This window comes from Glandiceps talaboti, chromosome 12, assembly GCF_964340395.1.
Source record: "Glandiceps talaboti chromosome 12, keGlaTala1.1, whole genome shotgun sequence".
Classification (NCBI taxonomy): Eukaryota; Metazoa; Hemichordata; class Enteropneusta; family Spengelidae; genus Glandiceps; species Glandiceps talaboti.
In genome coordinates, this window is record NC_135560.1 from 22,901,360 (window position 1) to 22,923,295 (window position 21,936).

The 21,936-nt window shown below is 36.4% G+C and overlaps 2 protein-coding genes across 2 annotated transcripts in view; both read left to right on the forward strand.

Moving 5' to 3' along the window:
- The first annotated feature begins 488 nt into the window (after positions 1-488).
- On the forward strand, positions 489-17,998 carry LOC144443513 (uncharacterized). Its single transcript, XM_078133019.1, has 10 exons — positions 489-786; positions 7,512-7,604; positions 8,278-8,330; positions 8,862-8,996; positions 10,837-10,962; positions 13,625-13,746; positions 14,013-14,291; positions 14,709-14,744; positions 15,159-15,194; positions 15,981-17,998. Exons 1-10 carry the CDS (start codon positions 695-697, stop codon positions 16,425-16,427), a joined length of 1,419 nt encoding a protein of 472 aa, XP_077989145.1. The 5' UTR covers positions 489-694; the 3' UTR covers positions 16,428-17,998.
- A 2,189-nt stretch (positions 17,999-20,187) lies between these two features.
- The window catches only part of LOC144443128 (focadhesin-like), a 48,825-nt gene continuing 47,076 nt past the window's right edge, over positions 20,188-21,936 (forward strand). The window contains exons 1-2 of the mRNA XM_078132499.1: positions 20,188-20,325; positions 21,296-21,558. Coding sequence (XP_077988625.1) covers positions 20,188-20,325; positions 21,296-21,558 — 401 coding nt within the window. The remainder of the gene's footprint in view (positions 20,326-21,295; positions 21,559-21,936) is intronic.

Sequence of the window (21,936 nt, forward strand, 5' to 3'; positions counted from 1 at the left end):
AAATCAAACTCACATCAGGTAATCTTTTATCATGTCATGTCATGTCATGTCATGTCATGTCATGTCATGTCATGTCATGTCAGATCAGATGATTGAGATCAGGTTGATCACGTCAGTTTCCAAATCTGATCATCCACAGTCCATATGTTCATGTTAAAATGTATCTCTGATAGGAACCCGAGAAGACTAACTATGCTCAACTTGCATCAATACAAGTACTTGCCCAGGTCAAAGTTCATGGCAACGGATATATATCTCTAATTGTAAAGGCTAGATGAATTCTGTCTGTCAGCCGTTGTTGTAATGACTACAACTTAAGGTCATGACTAAGGCCGGCTGAGATCCGTGGCAAGCTGTATTTGCTTTATCGTTGCAAGTCCAGATTGGTAACAGGTTACATAGTCTAGCTAACGAGGGAGAAATTAAAACATCAGCTAAGCCGTGGTAGTCTCCCCAGGCAGCGCGTTGTTCACATGCCAGGAGACCAACTCCGATAAATAGAAGAATTTTCAAAAGGGGTTTTAGTTTTCGACGCCAACGCACGCGACACTTTATCACGTATTATAAGTAGTACGCTATTGACGCTCCTAGTAGCCGAGATCAGAGGAATAGTCTGTCGTTTTAGGAACACGTTATTTCTTTTTGGCCTCAGAATATACATATGTAGAAAGAAAGTTTGCTGTATAAACTTGTCATGGCATATTGTCATATGTATCTGTGTGCTCTCTTCGGATGTCTAATTTTCAAGTTTGCCATAGGATACAACGGGTACTCACTAGGGGAGAGGTAAGTCTGTCTTTTTTTATTGAGTTTTACTGTGTTTTCCATCTTAGCAGTTTGCTTCTTTGTTGAAGTTTGTCATGTAAACTACTTGTTTATACCATTGTTTTAACAAATTTCCATGAGTCATAGTGGTGATGGAACCTGACAATGAATACGAATGGAAGACATGAGTTTGATATATCGATTAAAACACGAGGTCGTATTGGCACGAAATCAAACGTGGACCAACAGCAAGCTAAACTATTTGGTAGAGTAATTGGTATAGAGGGTAGAGGAAGTGTTGAAGTAGCCACCGCATGTTTTTCACATATCAGTTACCACCAGACTTTGCCCTTTGTCTGAACAGAGTGGATGAAAAACGAAAGAAATGTGTCTTTGGTCTTTTTCTCAGTACGTGAAAACAACCAAAAAAGCCATACAATAATTTACCCCCCGAGACCACGACCTTGAGAAGTAGGGCGATACTTACTTATGTTGGTTGTAAAATGTCACACTTGTGTGATGAGCTCTCTTAAAGTGTGATTTTGGTTTAGAAGTAGCGACTTCATTGTTTTCTACATCCCATTACTGTGAAATATGGTGTGTTGGGGCAGTGGGGCCATCTCTCTCCCTCCCCTCAATTCCCCCAAAGAACGATGGCAAAAACCAAATTTTGTCGTTGGTTATAACCAGTCATCCCTCACTTAATGGATGCAATGTCTACAGTTTAATGACCACCCACTCAGTGAATTATCTTAACTTCGAGATGTTTTCCAAAGTATGTCTAACTTCGAGATGTTTTCCAAAGTATGTCTAACTTCGAGATGTTCTCCAAAGTATGTCTAACTTCGTCAAAAGTATGTCTAACTTCAAGATGTTCTCCAAAATATGTCTAACTTCGTCCAAAGTATGTCTAACTTCGAGATGTTTTTCAAAGTATGTCTAACTTCGAGATGTTTTCCAAAGTATGTCTAACTTCGAGATGTTCTCCAAAGTATGTCGAACTTCGAGATGTTTACCAAAGTATGTCTAACTTCGAGATGTTTTCCAAAGTATGTCTAACTTCGAGATGTTCTCCAAAGCATGTCTAAAAGAATATCCGAAGTATACACTAATTATTTAAGTTTGAATCTGCTAACATATCATATGAATAACAGTTGACTCACTTTAAAACTGGAAAAAGTTTCGAAAATTGAAATAATTTAATCAATGTGAATGGTGATATAAATGCAGGTGATTTTATATTGAATTTCCGTTGCCAAAATTCTTAAGATAGAATTACACAACCAGTAAATATGTTAAGGAAGCAAACCCGACAAGCTAATGGCAGTGTTCTATTACTGAAGGGATCTGGTAGTTTGTTTAAGGTTTCACAGCTATGTCACGAACGATACATCTTCAACGGAGTCATTAAATTTTTAAGGAGCCTTTACTTTAGTCGATTGTGCTGTCATTCAAAGTGGAGTGCCGTTTTACATGGTGCTACATGCATGGCATCGCAACACTTAGAATGTCATCCTAAACAGAAACAGAACAACAACATAACATGAAAAAATAAATTTCTAGAATGAAGGACACGAGCAAGAGATGACACATCTTTACAGTAATGAACGGACCTGCATCCATTAAGAATCATGATGTTTACGAACTGTCCACAACACATATTAAAAGAGAGAGGAAAACCCCCGTGCTAAAATTTAACATTCTCTCATTTGTAAATGGCTGCAATGCTTTGCAATTGAGTCTAGAAAGGCAAACATGTTTATTTCATTTTGAAAGAGGAATGGTGAATAGTTTCTTTCCTTTGGAATTTATCTTTGAAAAGGGCTTGGTACACGCTTTCAAATGTTGCGGTTCCAAACACATTGAAAGTTTGAAACCCCTTTGATTTTCAAAACGTCTATGAAATGTACACAATGTAGAAATGTATACACAGTAGCTGAAGTATATATCTAAAACAATGTCGTAAGTTTAATAACATCAAATTGATGTTGACCAATCCAGGAATAATGAGAGGGAAATATCAGATTTGAAAAACGTGCCATTGAGGAAATTGGTTGCAACTTATTGCCTATCTCAAGGACAGATGCATAGATAATGCAGCTGTCTCGAGCACCCATTGATATTTGAATTGAAAACGAGGCTGTGGTAACATGACTGACGATCTCTATCTAGTAATTGTCCCTATAGCGGAAATCACGCTATGGGTCTGTGGTATGTGTATGCATATCGCTCATTCGTTTCCTCTGTGTCGATAAAGAGTTGAAATAAGGACAATGCGCTGCAAGAGGCGGGAACTGAGCAATTGGAACATCGTGTTGTGTAACACTAACCGTACACTATATCACGCAAGATAAACTCCGAGCTTTCTTGTTATGGAGTTGAGTGGTTTAGGGCTCTGGGCGAATTTCTGCATGACATCTGTCAATAACCTGTTAAATGCAACGTACATTTTCGTACAGTGTTTTCATTTTGAAAGTCGCCAAAGTAATTTGCTGAAGTCTAAGAAATGGGGGACAAATTCAAAGGAGCTGAAAGCTTCGCCCTAGAAGAAAAAGGACCACAACTTCTCAAGACGCCAGTAACTTCTCGCCAATCTATTGACTTCTCAAGTCGTCAATTTACTTAAAAATCGTCTGAAGGAGAAAATTCTGACAGGGTCAAGCTAGACGATTCGACCTGGAAAAAAACCAGGCCATGAGTTCCGAGACTCTTTATTTTTTACACATAACCAGTGAAACTTGGCATCAAAAGTTGGACATGTATTTATGGCCAACGTCTTCTGTGACATATCATTACCCACTCTCATACTGATGGAAGGTATGTGCATTTTGTCACATACTAGTAGTCAGAATACATTTCGTTTTGTGTAATTTCATATTCTAGCTGATATAGAGCCGCTAATAATCCTTCAATACTTTTCATTTATTTATTAAATAGAAAGTGACAAGAAATCAAGATAACTTTGTTTCAGCACCGATCATGCTGGTCCGACCATGACTTGGTGACCGCTGAGTAATTGATGAAGTTGTCACGTTGAGACCATGTGTAACTGTTGACAGTTGAAAATTATTTATAGTTATACCACGTCTGTGTTCTCGGGTCATCAGATCTGGTATCTACACAGAACAGAGATGAAAAAATAGTATATGTAGCCATGAAGCGTGGAGGAGATAAACTTTTACAGTGTACATATATAACTACTACCAACATATCATATTCCTAACTTGCGGAAATCAGAAGAAGTTGAAACCTTTTCAAAACTTGTTATGTTTCTATTGGAAGTCTGACGCAAATGTTTTTTGAAAACCGTAAGGGAGCTGTCATAATTCATTTAGGGGGCGGCACTAAGAATTGGGGTGGAGGTCACTTGAGATTATCAATCACAAAAGAGGGTCTCTGGGAAAATGAGGAATGGCATGAGAATAGCGAAAAAACAAATCTACTCAAAGTGGAATAAAGATATTTTCATAAATTATGGGTTCTGGAGAGCCTTCACATTATATGAATTTCACTCGATTGCCGAGAAACACCAAATCGAAACTTTTTTCACCTCTATTGTTCTTTCAGTGGTCCTCTGTTGCTCCGATGGGTCTTAGTAGGCATGCATATGAATTAGATGAACATTGAATATTCATGTTGCTCCGAAGGGTCTTAGCAGGCATGCATATGAATTAGATGAACATTGAATATTCATGTTGCTCCGAAGGGTCTTAGCAGGCATGCATATGAATTAGATGAACATTGAATATTCATGTTGCTCCGATGGGTCTTAGTAGGCATGCATATGAATTAGATGAACATTGAATATTCATGTTGCTCCGATGGGTCTTAGTGGGCATGCATATGAATTAGATGAACATTAAATATTCATGTTGCTCCGATGGGTCTTAGTAGGCATGCATATGAATTAGATGAACATTGAATATTCATGAACCCTACGTGCTTATGTCCTTCAGATAAAATCATGAGTATGTATTGTTCATCTAATAAATATTCATGTTTCCTGAGCTACTGAAATGCATATATATATATATATATATATATATATATATATATATATATATATATATATATATATATATATATATATATATATATATATATATATATTAGATATAAGAAAGACGAGTCTTATATATCATTTGTTCCTCTCTCGCTCTCTCTCTCTCTCTCTCTCTCGCTCTAACTCTATCTATATCTACCTCTCTCTCTCTATATATATATATATAAAGGTCTTTAAAGAGTCAATAAATAGTAATGGGCACTGAGTATTAGACAAAGATGTACTAAATGTCTAACATTTGTATGTCATGAAAAATTGAGCGAACGAGAGCAAATCCTGTGCGCAAACACCTACTCAAAATGTCCTCATATTAACAACCGTCTCCAATGATCCCCTTGGTTTGTAAATACTGATTGCTTCCTTACCATTCACAACGGCGGCTGTGTTGACACAATTGCTTCATGGGAGCCATGTCGTGGTATTTTTCCCAACGGGCGTTGAATAGCTTTAGAAATATTCCGTAAGTTCAGTTGAAAAGAATATTAAAACAACAACACTCGATATAATAACACATGCAACTTGGAAAGGGTGAGAGTTCTCCCTTGAAAAAATACCACAACAATCGAGCATGATTCAAAAAATAAAAAAGCCCCACAAAACTGTTTCAATTTCTAGTTGAAGTAGCTTGTAGATAACCTTTGGTATTTTAAGTACTCGCTATTTCAAGATATACAATGATCGACTCTCACAGATTTCGTTTCAAGGAGCGAATGATACTTAATACACATAGAGATATCCACTTTTGGATCCGATATGGAAAAAACAAGCCAAAACTAGATACAAGTAAGAACCAATTAAGATTAAAGGGCTCTCGATTTAACAGTACACCGAACGATTATGAACTAGATCCTGCTATATCAAGGTTTTACTCGACTTCATGATATACCCGACATAAACACAAACTGACATGGAGATAACATGTCCAAGTCATAACATAGGTATTTGTAAGTGTTAATCAATGAATTGGAATGTTGATATTACACCCAAAGATAAGGACACCGCAGAGTCCGAACAATTTCAACTGTTTACTTGACAATGTACTTACGACTGACTTACGGTAGAGTCTCATCCTCCGAAAACGTTTGAAATTAAAAACATCTTGTACGCATTAAGCTTTCAAAGCGGATTCCATTACAATGAGGATTAAAATTTAGGTGTGATTGTTTGGCATACAAGTATAGAAAAAATATAGTCCAAAATAAACGAATGAGCTCATGTCATTCTTTTGGTTCCACTGATAACACTATGTGACAATCCTTGGATTGAAACATAGCCCTTTAAGTTTACAATTTGAGTAAATTAATACACACATGGTCAAGACTTTCTTTCTGTAATACACAGTTCAATGTTCTATCACGTACTTTTCTAACACACATAAATGTTATAAACATTAATTCCTTCACACAACGCAACAGAAACTACTGAATTTACAAGTTAGCCATGTCATATTTCTTTATGCTGCCACTACGTAATTCTATACAGGGTACAAATTGTTAAAATCTTGTTACTTCATTTGTTACACGTGCAATATCGGCAAAGTTTGATGGTTAGGGGAGTTTGCTTTTGTAAATATGCCTTAGCTTACAGTAGATTAACGATAACAGTACAGCACATAACTTCATACTGTAAAGATTAAACGGGCGAGCTATGGAACAAATAGGTTCCAATTCGTTTAAATGTAGCCGATGTATACCTCCTTGAAAAGAAAAAAACCCGGTAGGGAGACGGATATACTAACAAGTCTAGGTCAAAGGTTAGAAGCAAAGAATGTCTCCAAACAACTTGTCGAGTTGACCTCAGTGAAATAACCAAAGTGGTCACTGAGTCGACACTAAACTTTTTAGCTATTCCGAATGACGCGAACCTATGGTTTACATTCGTGTCTATCATTCAAATTCCAAGTCGCCTGTCAATCAAATTCAAATTTCAGTGCGTTAGGGTTCTTCTCTGAAACTGTCCGTCTTATAACTCTTATTTGTCTGTGTTTTTGAGAAGTTCATTCAAGGACAAGAACCTTACCATTATGTTCTATTTAGTTGGTAATAATGGGTGTTTTGCTCAAAATGACATATGTTTTCGATGAAGATTTGTGGTATTTGTTTTATGGTATGATAGTACTGACGGTTTTGGTAAAAAAATTCACTTCGACTGCAGCTTTATTTGATATGTTGTGCGAGTATAGTTTTTGTGAGAAGGTCCTTAAATTTTGTTCCGACAAGTACGATACCTGTAGTTTTCCAGTTTTGATTTTCTTTCCTTTAAGATTGGTTTGGTAAAATCTGAGACAACTTGCAGTATGATTATAGCCCATAGGGGTCAGGAGAGGTTAAACGTACGGCAACATGCTTACCACATAGACCAAGTGATATTTGTTTGCTTATCTCGTTCACAATATCGTCCATATATAACCTGTCTGTTCAATAAACCAACCCAGACTATTGATACGCCAAATGACTATCTCTGCATGAAAATACCAAGGACAGTGCCTCACTTTAAAAAAATCATGTCTGCAAAAGTGCAAATAAACAGATGGTGGAGTATCACTGAATTCCAATAATTTGCATAGAATTTGACACTGACCTACATTCAAAGACATGTAAAGTGATAACAGACGTTCAGGTCACGAGGGACAAAGATAATTACAGTCTTCGTGACAGCTTTCCCATTTTGGTTTTGGTTTCAGTGAAGATGACGACGGTTTTTGTCCGCCAAATAAAGTTGTGACTGAGATATACAGCTGCCAGCAAAAGGATGGAAGTACTGGAAACTGTATCAAGTAGGTCTCTTTTAATAATGACAAATTAAAGTCAAACCATTTCCTGTTATTGTCTTCCTTTTCAGCATTCTTCAGGTTCTACGCTAAGCTACCACGTCAACTCTTTGGCATGGACGTGTGTTCCAATTATAAACTTAAAGAGACACACGCCGAGTTTATACATATTTTTGGCGCTGAGTCTATATATATTTTTGGATGTAATTTTTGCTGTGGAATATTCAAAAGGCACTCGTGGTATTCTATTCACAATAATATACTTAAACATCACTTGTAATTGATTGAACTCGAACGTGGTATCAAAGTATAAGTTATGAAATATCCGATGACGTGTACAAATGTAAGGGAAATCCTTACTATGCAATCAACAGTTCTAACAATGCCAGGAAACTATTGTAATGTAATAGAAGTCGTGCATATTAGAATAGTTAAATCCAAGTTTCGTACAAGTATTTTCACTTATCAACAAAAAGCTGATAAAAACTCAGCTTGTGCTACTCTTAATAAAGTAGACGACCGAGATGCAACTACGTGTACTAGATCTTGTATCATTTATGTCTGTAAACATGACGCTGCTGGTTAAAACAGTGACTGACTGTAAACTTTGGAAAAACATGTTTAAAAGTTCTGGTGATATAATACATTGTAATAAAACACCATGATGTGTCTATTACAGGAAGAGTTGTTGCCCAGGTTACCACCATGTTGCTGGTAGATGTATTTCAGATGGTAAGCCGTTTTCAGAATTTATGTGCTATATTTCGTATGTTTTATGTGCGGTGAAACATGTCGAGAAAACGTGTTATATGGGCGATTTAGTGGAACAGTTGGAAAATCATTGCTTTTGATTTGTTTCAAAGGTAGTTAATAAACTACATTCGTACCAGGGACGACAACAATTATAAGTAAATTGGTAGAACATGTGTATCTGTTAAATCGTTTATTCCTGTGGCCCAGCGGGATAATTATGTAGTTCACAGTTTCCTTTTGCTTATCGAAATGTAACAGTTTGAATGTTGTCACTTCAACCACCACCACCACCACCACCACCACCACCACCACCATCACCGTCGTCGTCGTTGTCGTCGTCGTCATACTCCTCCTCCTCCTCCTCCTCCTCCTCATCATCATCATCATCATCATCATCATCATCATCATCATCATCATCATCATCATCATCATCATCATCATCATCAATTTATTTGTCACATTTCTAAAAAATACTATAATTTAGCACTCCAATGTATTTCAATATTTCAGAGATTGATGCCTGTGAGGATTCACCATGTGAGCAACAGTGTACCAATAATTTTGGCCGAGTTTTGTGTACTTGTTTTCCCGGTAATATATTTGATAGACAAAGGTTTCGGAACCAAACGCCACCATATTGCGTTGGTAAGCTATTGTACAACACCAACAATGTCTGTCTGTCTGTCTGTCTGTCTGTCTGTATGTCTGTCTGTCTGTCTGTCCGTCCGTCCGTCTGTTTGTCTGTGAACATATCCTTGAACACAGATTTCAAATTTCAAATATTATGATATACTTCATATATTTATGATACCAAAATGCATGTATCGTATAAAGATCGTTAATATAGTTTTTAAGTTATTTAACCATTTGCACGATTTCCGCGGTAATTGCAATATCGGTACATTCATTCATGATAAAATGTGCCATATACAGGTTGATATAGTTCTTAAGGTTAATTAGCCATTTGCCTAGTCTGTAAGATACGACATTTGTACCACGTACTCTATCACCCAGCACTCACAGTCGTGTTTTAGAAGTCTGATAGAGTTGAACATCATGATGTATCCCACAGTTTACTATTGGCACAATTAACGATCTTCGCAATATCTTTTGAATGCAGTATTCGAATTTCATATAATTTGGATAAGTCGTGTAAACCTTGTTGATATAATGTTTTAAGTCTAATTATCCATTTGTATGATTAATAAGATTTTCGATAATTAGGCAAATCTTTAGAAAGCAAATTTCGTATAATTGGCACATTCATTGGTGATAACAGAGTACATTGTGTACGCTATAAGTGGTTGATGTAGTTTTTCATTTTAATTAGTTATTTGCATAATTAATGAAATTTACCAATTGAGGGACGTGCTGTGTATTGCATCTCAGAATTTCGAATTCTGATTATACATACAGTCGAAAGGAATGCTTTTTGCCCTAACGGAAGGCATTCAGTTTACGTCTGATAATCTCCGAGACTACTTTTTGACTCCGACGTGGCATAAAAAGTACAACGTGCGTATGTAGCTGACATGTATGTCTTTCAGATAGACTTGTTTTACTCGCGTTTGCTACTCTACCCGTCTACGGTCTACGATATTATTTATATTAATAAAAACTATACTTTGTGTTTTTGACTCGTATCTCTACACGATCTCTAGACGTATCATGAGACAGAAGGATTCTCATAAATTATCCAACCGAAATACCTAAATAATTTATTAATGGCGATTTTCACTAGATTTATCCAACAGAAGCCGTCCGTTTACAACCCATTGGCACACATACCACGAATACCCCACTATTATAGCCATTGCATAGTATCAACGTGACCGCAAAACCAACATAAAGTCCTATATAGAGAATGACAGTTTTGCCTCTGGCAGCTATTCCGAATGGAATTCAGTTGTTGGTTTGTAGCCAAGGAAAATGTCATTAGCATAGCTGAGATGTAAGACTGTCATTTTACCTGACTACGGTCACCAGTAAATCGGTGTATGTAGTACATCGATACATTCCTCTACTCAGTAAAACATTGCTAGGTTACAATCAGTTAAACCCCGTGTGGAGAAAGAGTAATGAAAAAAACAGTGTCTCATCACAAATACGACTTCGCGATTTTTCTAAAACATACCATTCCTTTGAAATATCAATGCTCTGAAAATTGAATTTTTTTACACATCACAAGTTGAAAAAAAATTTCAGGTAGCAAGCCGAGTACGTGTGATTTAACAATCATATGTTGCGTATTATTAAAAATAATGTCACAGTTACCATGGAAACTACCTCCTGTTAGTTTTCATTAGAGAATCCAGAGGCCCAACATCAGTTTGTGACAGCCCAGATCTTATACTAACCAAATGTAATGCTAAAATCTTACGCCATGCCGTCAAAATTTCATCCCTTGGCGTGACGATAGAAACTGATATGAATTTCTCCAAAATTGTATCGATTGTTGCAATAATTGGTCTGCGTTTTCTTTCAGATTTGAATGAATGCACATTCAAGAACGGCGGATGCAGCCACCATTGTAATAATACACAGGGTAGCTACCACTGTACTTGTCCACAAGGATATCTTCTGAATGAAGATATGAAGACTTGTTCGATAGGTCAGCATTTCCAACTTTAATGAATACTTTCATACGGTTACATTGTATAATGCTATGCTATGTTATACCATCATGCCGTGACGTGTATATGTACTTAAATAGTATGTTATGTTATATGATATCAGATTTATTATGTTTGGTAATGTTATGTCTTGATCACAATGTGTGCATTACTGTCAATCTTTAGAAAGAATGTCTATACTTTAAATAAGTGGTTTGAGATCCAGTCATCCCTATGGAGGTCTTTATACTGTAACTTTGCCATACTATAACATAGCTCGGTATACACACAAACAAACAAACACACACACATACACATACACACACACACACACACACACACACACACACACACAAACACACAAACACACACATCTGATTGAGAAGGCGATTCATCGAACGTATTTATTTCAGAAAGGAGTGGTCACCTTGGCATGCTCATTGAGCGTAACTATACTACGGACGGCAGATAATATGGAATTTGTCCATTTGGAAGCACGTTCTTCTTTAATGCATCACTTAATACCTCTTTATCAAAACAATACATACATACATACATACATACATACATACATACATACATACATACATACATACGTACATACATACATACATACATACATACATACATACATACATACATACATACATGCAGTCCTTCAGTGCAGTCCACCAGTGATACTCAAGTAATACAATGTAAACATGAAAAGGGGTATTGACATTTGATAACAAAATGAAAGTCTAATCCAATAATATTATGTGAGCAGAGAGATCATATTTGGTAATATTGAGGTGGACACGTGAACTGAATCTTGCAACAGTTGGCTAGAAATGCTGTTGATTATAAGTCGTTTTATCAGTGGTGGACAATTAGAAATGGCTTTGAAGGTGCCATAAAATCTCCCCACACAGTCTATCAAACTGACATGTACATTGATACAAAAATAAATGTAGTGGCAGTCTCAAATGTATATCCAGGCGATGCATACATCAGTTTGTTTATGTCTGTGAAAGTTAGAAAAACATAATGTATAGTACATGCTTAAATACAAAGGTGGTTTCACATGCAAGACATCATGGGTAATTTTAAAAACGTTGTTAAACAGCTTATAGCAGGACATTTTATTAAATGGAAGGAATGTGCTACCAGTCCACTTGTAGCATCACATTTCAACAGCGAATGACCTGGTTGTTATTGTCATAGAAAGAATGTACAATGGAGACTATCTGAACTTAGATACCAGGGAGACATTTTGGATCAAAAGAATGCGAACTTTGATCCCTGAAGGACTGAATAGTGAAACACCTTTAACTGTCTAGCATCCTAACTGTTAATTTCCCTTTTCACTTTTCTACTTCTTTTCATGCCTTTCTTTTGTACTGAGCTTTTCACACCCAAGATTTCCTTGGCATTTTACTGTTGTTCTCTCCCATTTACTGACATGATGATACTCTTTTATTGAGACCGTCCAAACTTCAATTATATATATATATATATATATATATATATATATATATATATATATATATGTGTGTATGTGTGTGTGTGTGTGTGTGTGTGTGTCTGTGTGTGTGTCTGTGTGTGTCTGTGTGTGTGTGTCTGTGTGTGTGCGTGTGCGTGCGCGCTTGCTTGCTTGCTTGCGAATTGCGTGTGCGCGTGTGTGTGTGTAACTTAGCATACTCATCTACAAATTTAAACACATCAACATACCTTCACACATACACTGTATACACTCCATACCCTCACATATACACTTTATATACTCCATACCACATCAACACACCTAAACACCCTCACATATGCACTTTATACACTCCATACCACATCAACACACCTAAACACTTTCACATATACACTCTATACACTCCATACCACATCAACATACCTACACACCTTCACACATACACCGTATACACTCCATACCACATCAACATACCTAGCTACACACCTTCACATATACACTTTATACACGCCATACCACATCAACATACCTACACACCTTCACACATACACTGTATACACTCCATACCACATCAACATACCTACACACCTGCACATATACACTTTATACACTCCATACCACATCAACATACCTACACACCTGCACATACACACTTTTTTAGTACACTCCATACCACATCAACATACCTACACACTTTCACATATACATTTTTATACACTCCATACCTGCACATATACACTTTTATACACTCCATACCTGCACATATACACTTTATACACTCCATACAATTCTCACAAGCCAGAGTTTATTTTCTCCTCAAGCACTGAAAATTCCTTGAACGGTGCCGTAAAAGAGAATGTAGTTTATGACAATGTAGTTCACGACAATTGAATTGAATTGAATTGAAATTTATTTCATCAGATAACAAAAACAAAACAAGAAATAAATAAATAAATAATACATTACACTTTCAAAAAAATTGGACAAATGGAAATATACATGTGTTATCTAATGGGGACCATGAAAATAGTTCAGCAGAACTAGTCGTGTCCATGGCCCGTACATTCAATTTTAGATTAATTCAAATTCATAATGCCCCCACACATACCCCCTCCCCTCCCTCCTTCACACAAACACACTTATTTGCTTTACTATTGATTCCAATGAATGTGATTTCAATGTTATTTATGATTTTCTAGATGAAAGTGCGGCAATAAAATCAGTGGACTCCAGTGCTACCCTTGAACATCGACTTGGGTGTACTCCTAGTTGTGAAGATGTCCATGACTTGAAGATTTACGTCTCAGAGTTAGTGGGAAAGGTACTTTTTTCTATCTACCAGATCTGAAAGTCCACATATGTGAAAAACATGTGTCTTAAAGGGATACTTAATATTCATTACGTTCTTTCCGTTGAAAATGTGATCATAGCATATACTTTGGTTCGTTTGCAATTATACTTAAAGTAAAATAAAATATTTATAATAGCAGAAATGACCAGCAGTACACCGTAAATATGGTGAAAGGACGAAGGGGCCAAGGAAAGTCTTTGTCTAAACAATCAAAGATTTCCGATTTTTACCAACAGATGGAACTCTTCCAACCTCTGATATTATCGATTCCGAAGGAACAAGAAGCCACAGGTCTCGTCAGCCCACGTGGACCCCGTGGACCACAGGGAAAAACAGGAATACCAGGAGCGCGAGGATTGCCAGGTTTACCAGGTCTGACAGGACCAATGGGTGCTGAAGGTCCCACTGGACCAAAGGGGGAGCCAGGTTCAGCCTGTGAATGTGAAGAAGCCGCAATTACAGGAACAAGAACAGCGAATGCGAGATTTGGAAAACGTGGACGAAGGGGACCGCTTGTAAGACTATTGTTTAACTTCATTACAAACTATAACGGAAATCTAAGCTAGTTGCACAAAATATAATGATTTTACATTGATGACGTCACACGTTCATAACTTACTCTGATTATAAGTCCATACACTTGTACCTGTACATATGTACATTCATCTCAGAATAGACATATCCAGTAGAGAGCTACAATTTATTTGAAAGGATGTTTACAGACGATTAAAATCTAAGCTATTGGTAGGAACACTGTCGACTATTTGAACTATGAATATTGACCTCTTTGTACATATCGACCAACTCATACGAATAGATCAATATTGCTTAGACCGGTCCAAATATATGGTACCTTAGGAAGTTTGTAACACTATTTTGCTTGATACCATCCATACTTAATTGCATATATTTTCTTTTCTTATAATGTACAGGGGAAACCTGGGGCACGAGGAACTCCTGGCATGAAGGTATGTACATAAGTTTCAACTTCATCTCTTCTGCCATCGTATGTATGTATGTATGTATGTATGTATGTATGTATGTATGTATGTATGTATGTATGTATGTATGTATGTATGTATGTATGTATGTATGTATGTATGTATGTATGTATGTATATGTGTGTGTGTGTGTGCGTGCGTGCGCGCGCGCATGCATGTATGTATGTATGTATGTATGTATGTATGTATGTATGTATGTATGTATGTATGTATGTATGCATGTATGTATGCACACATTGTGATTTTTCTGCCCAATCCTTGTGATTACATTTTAACATCACCACTGTTAATTATAAACAATGGCATATGAAGTACATATGATATCTGTTTATATTCACGCTGCTATTTTTTTTCTTGTTATACCTTATTTACTTCAACTAGGGTGATAAGGGTGAAACAGGGCCAAGAGGCGAGAAGGTAAGTTTTCTTCGAGTATTCATTATTCATGCATTTAGCAATTGTTACAGTATGTCAGTCAAATATACAATTGACAAATGACTAGCATAACAAATTCATGAACTCTGCACACACATCTCTACGTGGATGTCTGTAACTATAGCAGAAGAACACATGTAGTTAGAATAACGATTTGAAGATTTCAAAGAACAGCTTATGATTCCAAGAAGACTATTGGAACGGGAGGGGGCGGAGGATTATTCGTAATTTGTGATCAGTACTCTATTTCCATGGTGACCTGTGTGACCCCAAACTGCCATATTTATGTACAACTGCGTAAAATAAAGATTGATTGATTGATTGATTGATTGATTGATTGATTGATTGATTGATTGATTGATTGATTGATTGATTGATTGGTTGGTTGGTTGGTTGCCTGGTTGGTTGGTTGGTTGGTTGGTTGGTATATTGATTGATTGATTGATTGATTGATTGATTGATTGATTGATTGATTGATTGATTGATTGATTGATTGATTGATTGATTGATTGATTGAATGATTGATTGATTGATTGATTGATTGATTGATTGATTGATTGATTGATTGATTGATTGATTGATTGATTGATTGATTGATTGATTGATTGATTGATTGATTGATTGATTGATTGATTGATTGATTGATTGATCCATCATATTGAACAATTGATTTTTTTAGGTTACTTCTTACGGGTGGGATTATCAACATCTCTTTTCATATAATACTGTGCAAAGGCATATTTTTAAAACGAGGTTACTTTTTTGTAGGGATATCCTGGAAATTTAGATTTTGTGCTCCTTATTATGGCCGGTCTCCGACGAGATGTGTTGGAACTGCAGGGTGCAGTTTTCAAAGGCGGTAATAACATTCGACACGCGCCTGAAGTTGGCTACCGTGATCCGAATGAAATCCTGGGGTTCGTTTTAGGTGAAGAAATAGTTTCTGAACCCGAGGATGTTGACGATGAAAAACTTTCTGATTTGTTGGACGGCAGTGGGGATTCCAGTGACATCCTGGATAAAGGTATCGATGAAATCAATCCACCCTTGACCTTTGATGACCCGCCAATCAACGAGGACCTAAAATTTGTTATTGAAGAAATTATGATTTCTGAAAACGAGGGCCCGGCAACCGACGACGACCAACTTGATGGGTCCAAAGAGGAAGAACTTGAAAATGAAGAAAAGGAACTAAAGTCAGAGAGTATCGATTGACTTAGATATTTACTAGTAACTCATCTATATACTTAAACTGGTGGCAGGGCGATCTGCTACTCACCCACTCCTGGAACATCCACTGAAGATACAGCCGTTTGTTTGGGGAAACGAAGAGACAAGAAGGGCACCACCAACGATTGTATCTTTCAGTCTATGATCCGAAAGAACTTGAAGATTAGTAAATGTGAAATAACAAAGCTTATTTTGTTTGAAATTTGATATATACAAGTATAAACGAAGTCTGGTTTTTTCAGACTACTTTTATCAAGTACATTTGAAAATGAAAAAGTCAGCTTCTATATTAACAGTTACAATTCCTTTGACAGGAGCTATGTCGCCAAGTTGTGTCTGAGTGCAGTTTCCGATATAGGATTTGAAGCTCCAGCATCGAGTCAGACATAATACATGTGGTATCCTATACTTCAGTACAACATTATCAAAATAGAAATAATTGCTAGCTAAGTGCTAATAAATATATTTATATACACAATAGCAATAGTTTGGCTCTCTCATTTCATGATGTTGTTATTTGTCTATAAGGGCCGACAACTTAATAACTTATGGTGACAGCAATATCTGCTATATTCACGTTAGAAAATTCAAGTGTACCTTCTTCTATATGTGTTAATTACTCGCAGGTAGTTAGGTGTGTTAATGATTCGTGATTCAGATTCATTCCCTTGATAACAAAACATCTGAGATGTTTAATATGAATAGGACAATTGATGTTTAGATTCGATACACCACCGTAAATACCGTAACAACACATTAACTTTAGAATTCACAACTTTTATACGACTTTTTATTCATCACTGTTGACCTTAAAACTGTCAGTTTCCCATTTTATTGTATTATACCTCGTAAATGCCTATTCCAAAAATCTAGACAATGAGATTTCCAATCGCGATCGAGCACCATCAACATAATACGAACATACCCGACATGGTACGAACATACACGAGTTCTGTTTGAGTAGTAGACGATTTGACTGGCCAATTCAGTAGACTACTGTACGTAACAATCAAAATGAGAATATTTATATTTACCTTCAAGTTCTCACTAGCATTATAGACTTGTCATCTTGACACATTTCATTTTGCAAATGTAGAGTTGCCTTTTTAATTGTAAGATTTCATGTATTCCCTGTGACATAACAGATCACGTGTACATGTATTCCTATGACGTAATAGATCACGTATACATGTATTCCCTATGACGTAATAGATCACGTATACATGTATTCCCTATGACGTAATAGATGATCAAAAATGCCAGCACTGAGATTGGCCGAATCATTTTTGGTCACAGATTTTTTTTTCGAATTACATAGGGGAATATCGTGGTGTAAGAATGAGATGCATAGCTCAGCAAAATCGTAAATTTCTTGTATTTCTAGATCATATCCGTCAGCGTATATCTTTTGTAGCATTCCATCCGATTATATGTGAGATTGTATAGTTCTCCATAGATTCAACACTTACACGTAGTTCGAATTTTACATTGTTATGTTGTCTGGACTATTATTAAATGTTATTGTCAAACATTTTCTCTTTGTTTTTGAACTCCCAGTTGCTCATATATTGTATTATTTGTGTTTGAAATTAAAATAAACTTATGAAAGAACGGACTTCTTTACATTTGTGTACTCAATAATTATACTGAATAATTATGATTCAGAATTCATAAGATTGTGAGTTCATACCTATTAAAGTAGTTCGTTCTATTTACATAATAGTTAAAAAGTTAAATAATTAAAGCCGGTTTCATTTCAATAATGCAACATTCGTTTTCATTGATGGAAACAAGGATCGGTACTATGTATGGAAAGCACATCAGCAGAGACTTTGGGCAATTTTACTCCAGGTGATCCATGAGCACACGCCCTCTATAGGTCCTCTAGACACAGAACATGATTCAAATTATTACGGTTCCATCATCGCATCTCTCTCTCTCTCTCTCTCTCTCTCTCTCTCTCTCTCTCTCTCTCTCTCTCTCTCTCTCTCTCTCTCTCTCTCTCTCTCTCTCTCTCTCTCTCTCTCTCTCTCTCTCTCTCTCTCTCTCTCTCTCTCTCTCTCTCTCTCTCTCTCTCTCTCTCTCTCTGATAAACATTTGCATGTTTTTTTACCCATCATATCGATTGACTATGTATGGGTGTCAGATTCTTGTGTTGGCATATGCCCCATGTACTCTGCGTTTTATCAAGATAGTGAAGTCGTCAGACCTTTGACGCTAACATATCTGGATATACATGTAATCATTTTGGCATACAGATCTATGTCTGGGGCCGCGGCTTTGAATCATGGGCTGATAGCTATCAAAAACTGAAATACTGAAGTAAGAGCGTCTTTATATATATGCCATGACCTTCACATCCATGTGCACAGGGGTCGAAAAAAGGAGAATATATCAACATCAACAGTTAAAGGCTCAGTTATTCAACAACCCAGTTCTTGCATTTATGTTATTTTGGGTTTTTTTCGACTATCCAAGTATTTTTTTCAATAGCTCTGGACGTTACCATGGTTGCTGGATGGGAAAAAAGCTCAAGAGCAGGCGGAGAAAAAAAACATAGAAGCCCGTTTTATTAGCGGGGCAAGTCATTCAGATTAACAATCAAGTGTACTGAATAGTCTCGTGTCTTTAATTTTGGCGGTTTGTGTCTTTGAGGGAAGACTTAATTATCGATATAAGGTCATGTCATGTCATGTCTTGTCAGGCAAGACAAGACAAGATAAGACAAGACAAGACAAGGCAAGACAAGACAAGACAAGACAAGGCAAGACAGGACAGGACAGGACAGGACAGGACAAGGCCAAGGCCAAGACAAGACAAGATAAGATGATATAAGATGAAATAAGGGAGCCTTCAGTATTTACAGGGGGCGGAGGAAATCACACATTAAGTAAAACATGACCCATTCGCCATTCTCCGTTTGTAAAAGGTGACCCTCCCCTTTGTCCCATTTTGTAAAATGACAATTGCATATACTCAAACGTTAATCAATCTTCCCATTATATGTATACAATACAGACTCTGTATTAGAAAGCGACATCAGAAAATTAGTTGAGTTTCTCTCCCTAAACATTGCATAGTAACATTTCTTTCTGATTTGAAATTTAGGCTTGCATCGTTTTTCTCCTTCTCAATCATTTAAATAGTCTAGTTCCTGACAGGGACCGTATTACGTGTGTATTTCATCACTATCCTGGGATAGTGATGGTCCCTGCCAGGAACTAGACTATCATTTAAACAACTGCACCTAGCCACGCGCCAGTGTGTGCATGCATGAACGTATGTTTGGAGTCGAATCTCTAGATGAATAGCAGACTATACAATAGTTTGAATACATATCTCTTTTGAGATAATAAACGGAATCCGATATCCGCACCATTCTCACATGTCATTCTCACCACATGCAGACGATCTGGCAGACGATACTACTCGGACAAGTCACCACGCCCTCTACGTCATAGTCATTTTGAGGGAATCCTTTCACATGACAATGTGACGTCAGAGGGCATTCCTCAAAATGGAGTTCTCCATAGTGTGACAACGTGGTGTGGCGGAGTCGTCTCGTTACAATGCCTACCTGATATACGTTTACTGCATCAGTTGCTACTAGGATAAATTTGGCTGTATGGGGTAAAAATTATTAACTTGGTATGACAAATCTTTCTGTGAAATATATTATTGTAATGGAAATGAAGAAATTGTCAGTGACAAATTTGTAGATCAATAACTTGGCCTAACCTTCAAAATGGTGGAAGAACTTAGAAGACGTTTAGATTTCGGGAACAACAGTGTTCGTATGCAGACTGTAAATAGAATCTATTTACAGATACTAGAAAAGAAGAAAAATGCAAAGATTGACAAAATAGCATCCCCTGTAATAGAGGTAGGTAGATTATGTACTTGTATTTCTTCATCCGGAAAGTGTGTGTGTGTGTGTGTGTGTGGGGGGGGGGGGGGGGTTCACCATTTTCACGTGTTTGGGGGTGGTCACCATTTTGTGCATGCATAAGGGGGAGAGTCACTATTTTCTGTGCAATGATAGTTTGATTTTTTTTAAAAATATCTCAAACACGGAATACGAGAAAACAACATTCAATGACTGGTCATCATAGCCTTTAAATTGTCTTTGTCTGTAATCGAATCCCAACTTACTCCGTCTAGTCTACAAGCAGAACTATCTACTTGTATGCACCGTAAGTGATCTGTATGCTTGGAAATTGTAGTCTTGATGTAGTATGTCTGAAAGTAGAAGTAACAATATTCTAAATAAAACTTGTTGACACGACCACAGTTTAGAGTGTGGATTTGTTCTAACTTCTAGTCACTATAACAATGCATGCATGTTTGTCTGTCAGATAGTTGTCAAATATACATGTTCCATTTACATGCAATGATCTAAATGAGAGATTATAGTATGATAGATAGCTATGGATAGATGACTTACTTTTTGTGAAGAGGTTGAAATTCAATTTTATTGTGCAAGAGTCAGTTTCCTAAATTGTAGAACTACATGGATAAAATGACTATTTATTTATTCATTTATTTATTTATTTATTTACTTCTGAAAACAACTCTTCACATATTGAACCCAATTTGATTAAAATCTGATGTGACAGAGAATATGGCTTGATTGCTTTATTTACCTCTGTTTACTTCATATATTTTTGTTTGTTTAGACTTTTTGTTCAGGAAATGAGCTCCTTTCCCCACATCTGACCATGTATTTTAGTAGTTACCATTTAAATCTAATGGTTTTTGAATAGTGGGGAGAGGCACTTACCAGAAGAATCACAATTACACAATACTTTTGTGTGTTTGTTCATGTTTGTCTGTTTGTTAATCTTTTCTATTAGATACCAGAGCTTCAGTTACTATGGGATAAATGCATTGATGGAAATGCAACCGTTAGCAGTGGTTGCAGTCAGGCAGTGTTTACTCTGGTCCAAGCAGGACATGCAGAATACAACTATGTTCTTAATAACTTGTTAAATCTGATACCATCCGCCAAGTGTTTGACAGCTGCCTTGAGAACTATCAGTAATCTACTTCTACTACAAGTGTCAGTAACATTACAACATAGTCAAACAGCTGATTACAAATGTCCATATGATATAAGGTATGTTGTTCCATCAACATAGTCAAACAGCTGATTACACATGTCCATATGATATAAGGTATGTTGTTCCATCAACATAGTCAAACAGCTGATTACAAATATCCATGTGATATAAAGTAATGGTATATTGTTCCATCAATGCTTATTTTCAAAGATATCTTAAAACTACTTAATAATGTTCTCATATCACCTTGTATCATTTGATGAATTTTTCATCAAATTTAGAATTTGTTATCAAAATATCAAAATTTCTGACATAAATTGCAAAATGTTATCTGTTCTTTAGTTCAGGAAAGGTGATGAGTTATATGTTACAATCATCAAACCAACTTAATATATGTATCCCTCACAAAATATTTAAATTTTATTGTACAAAAT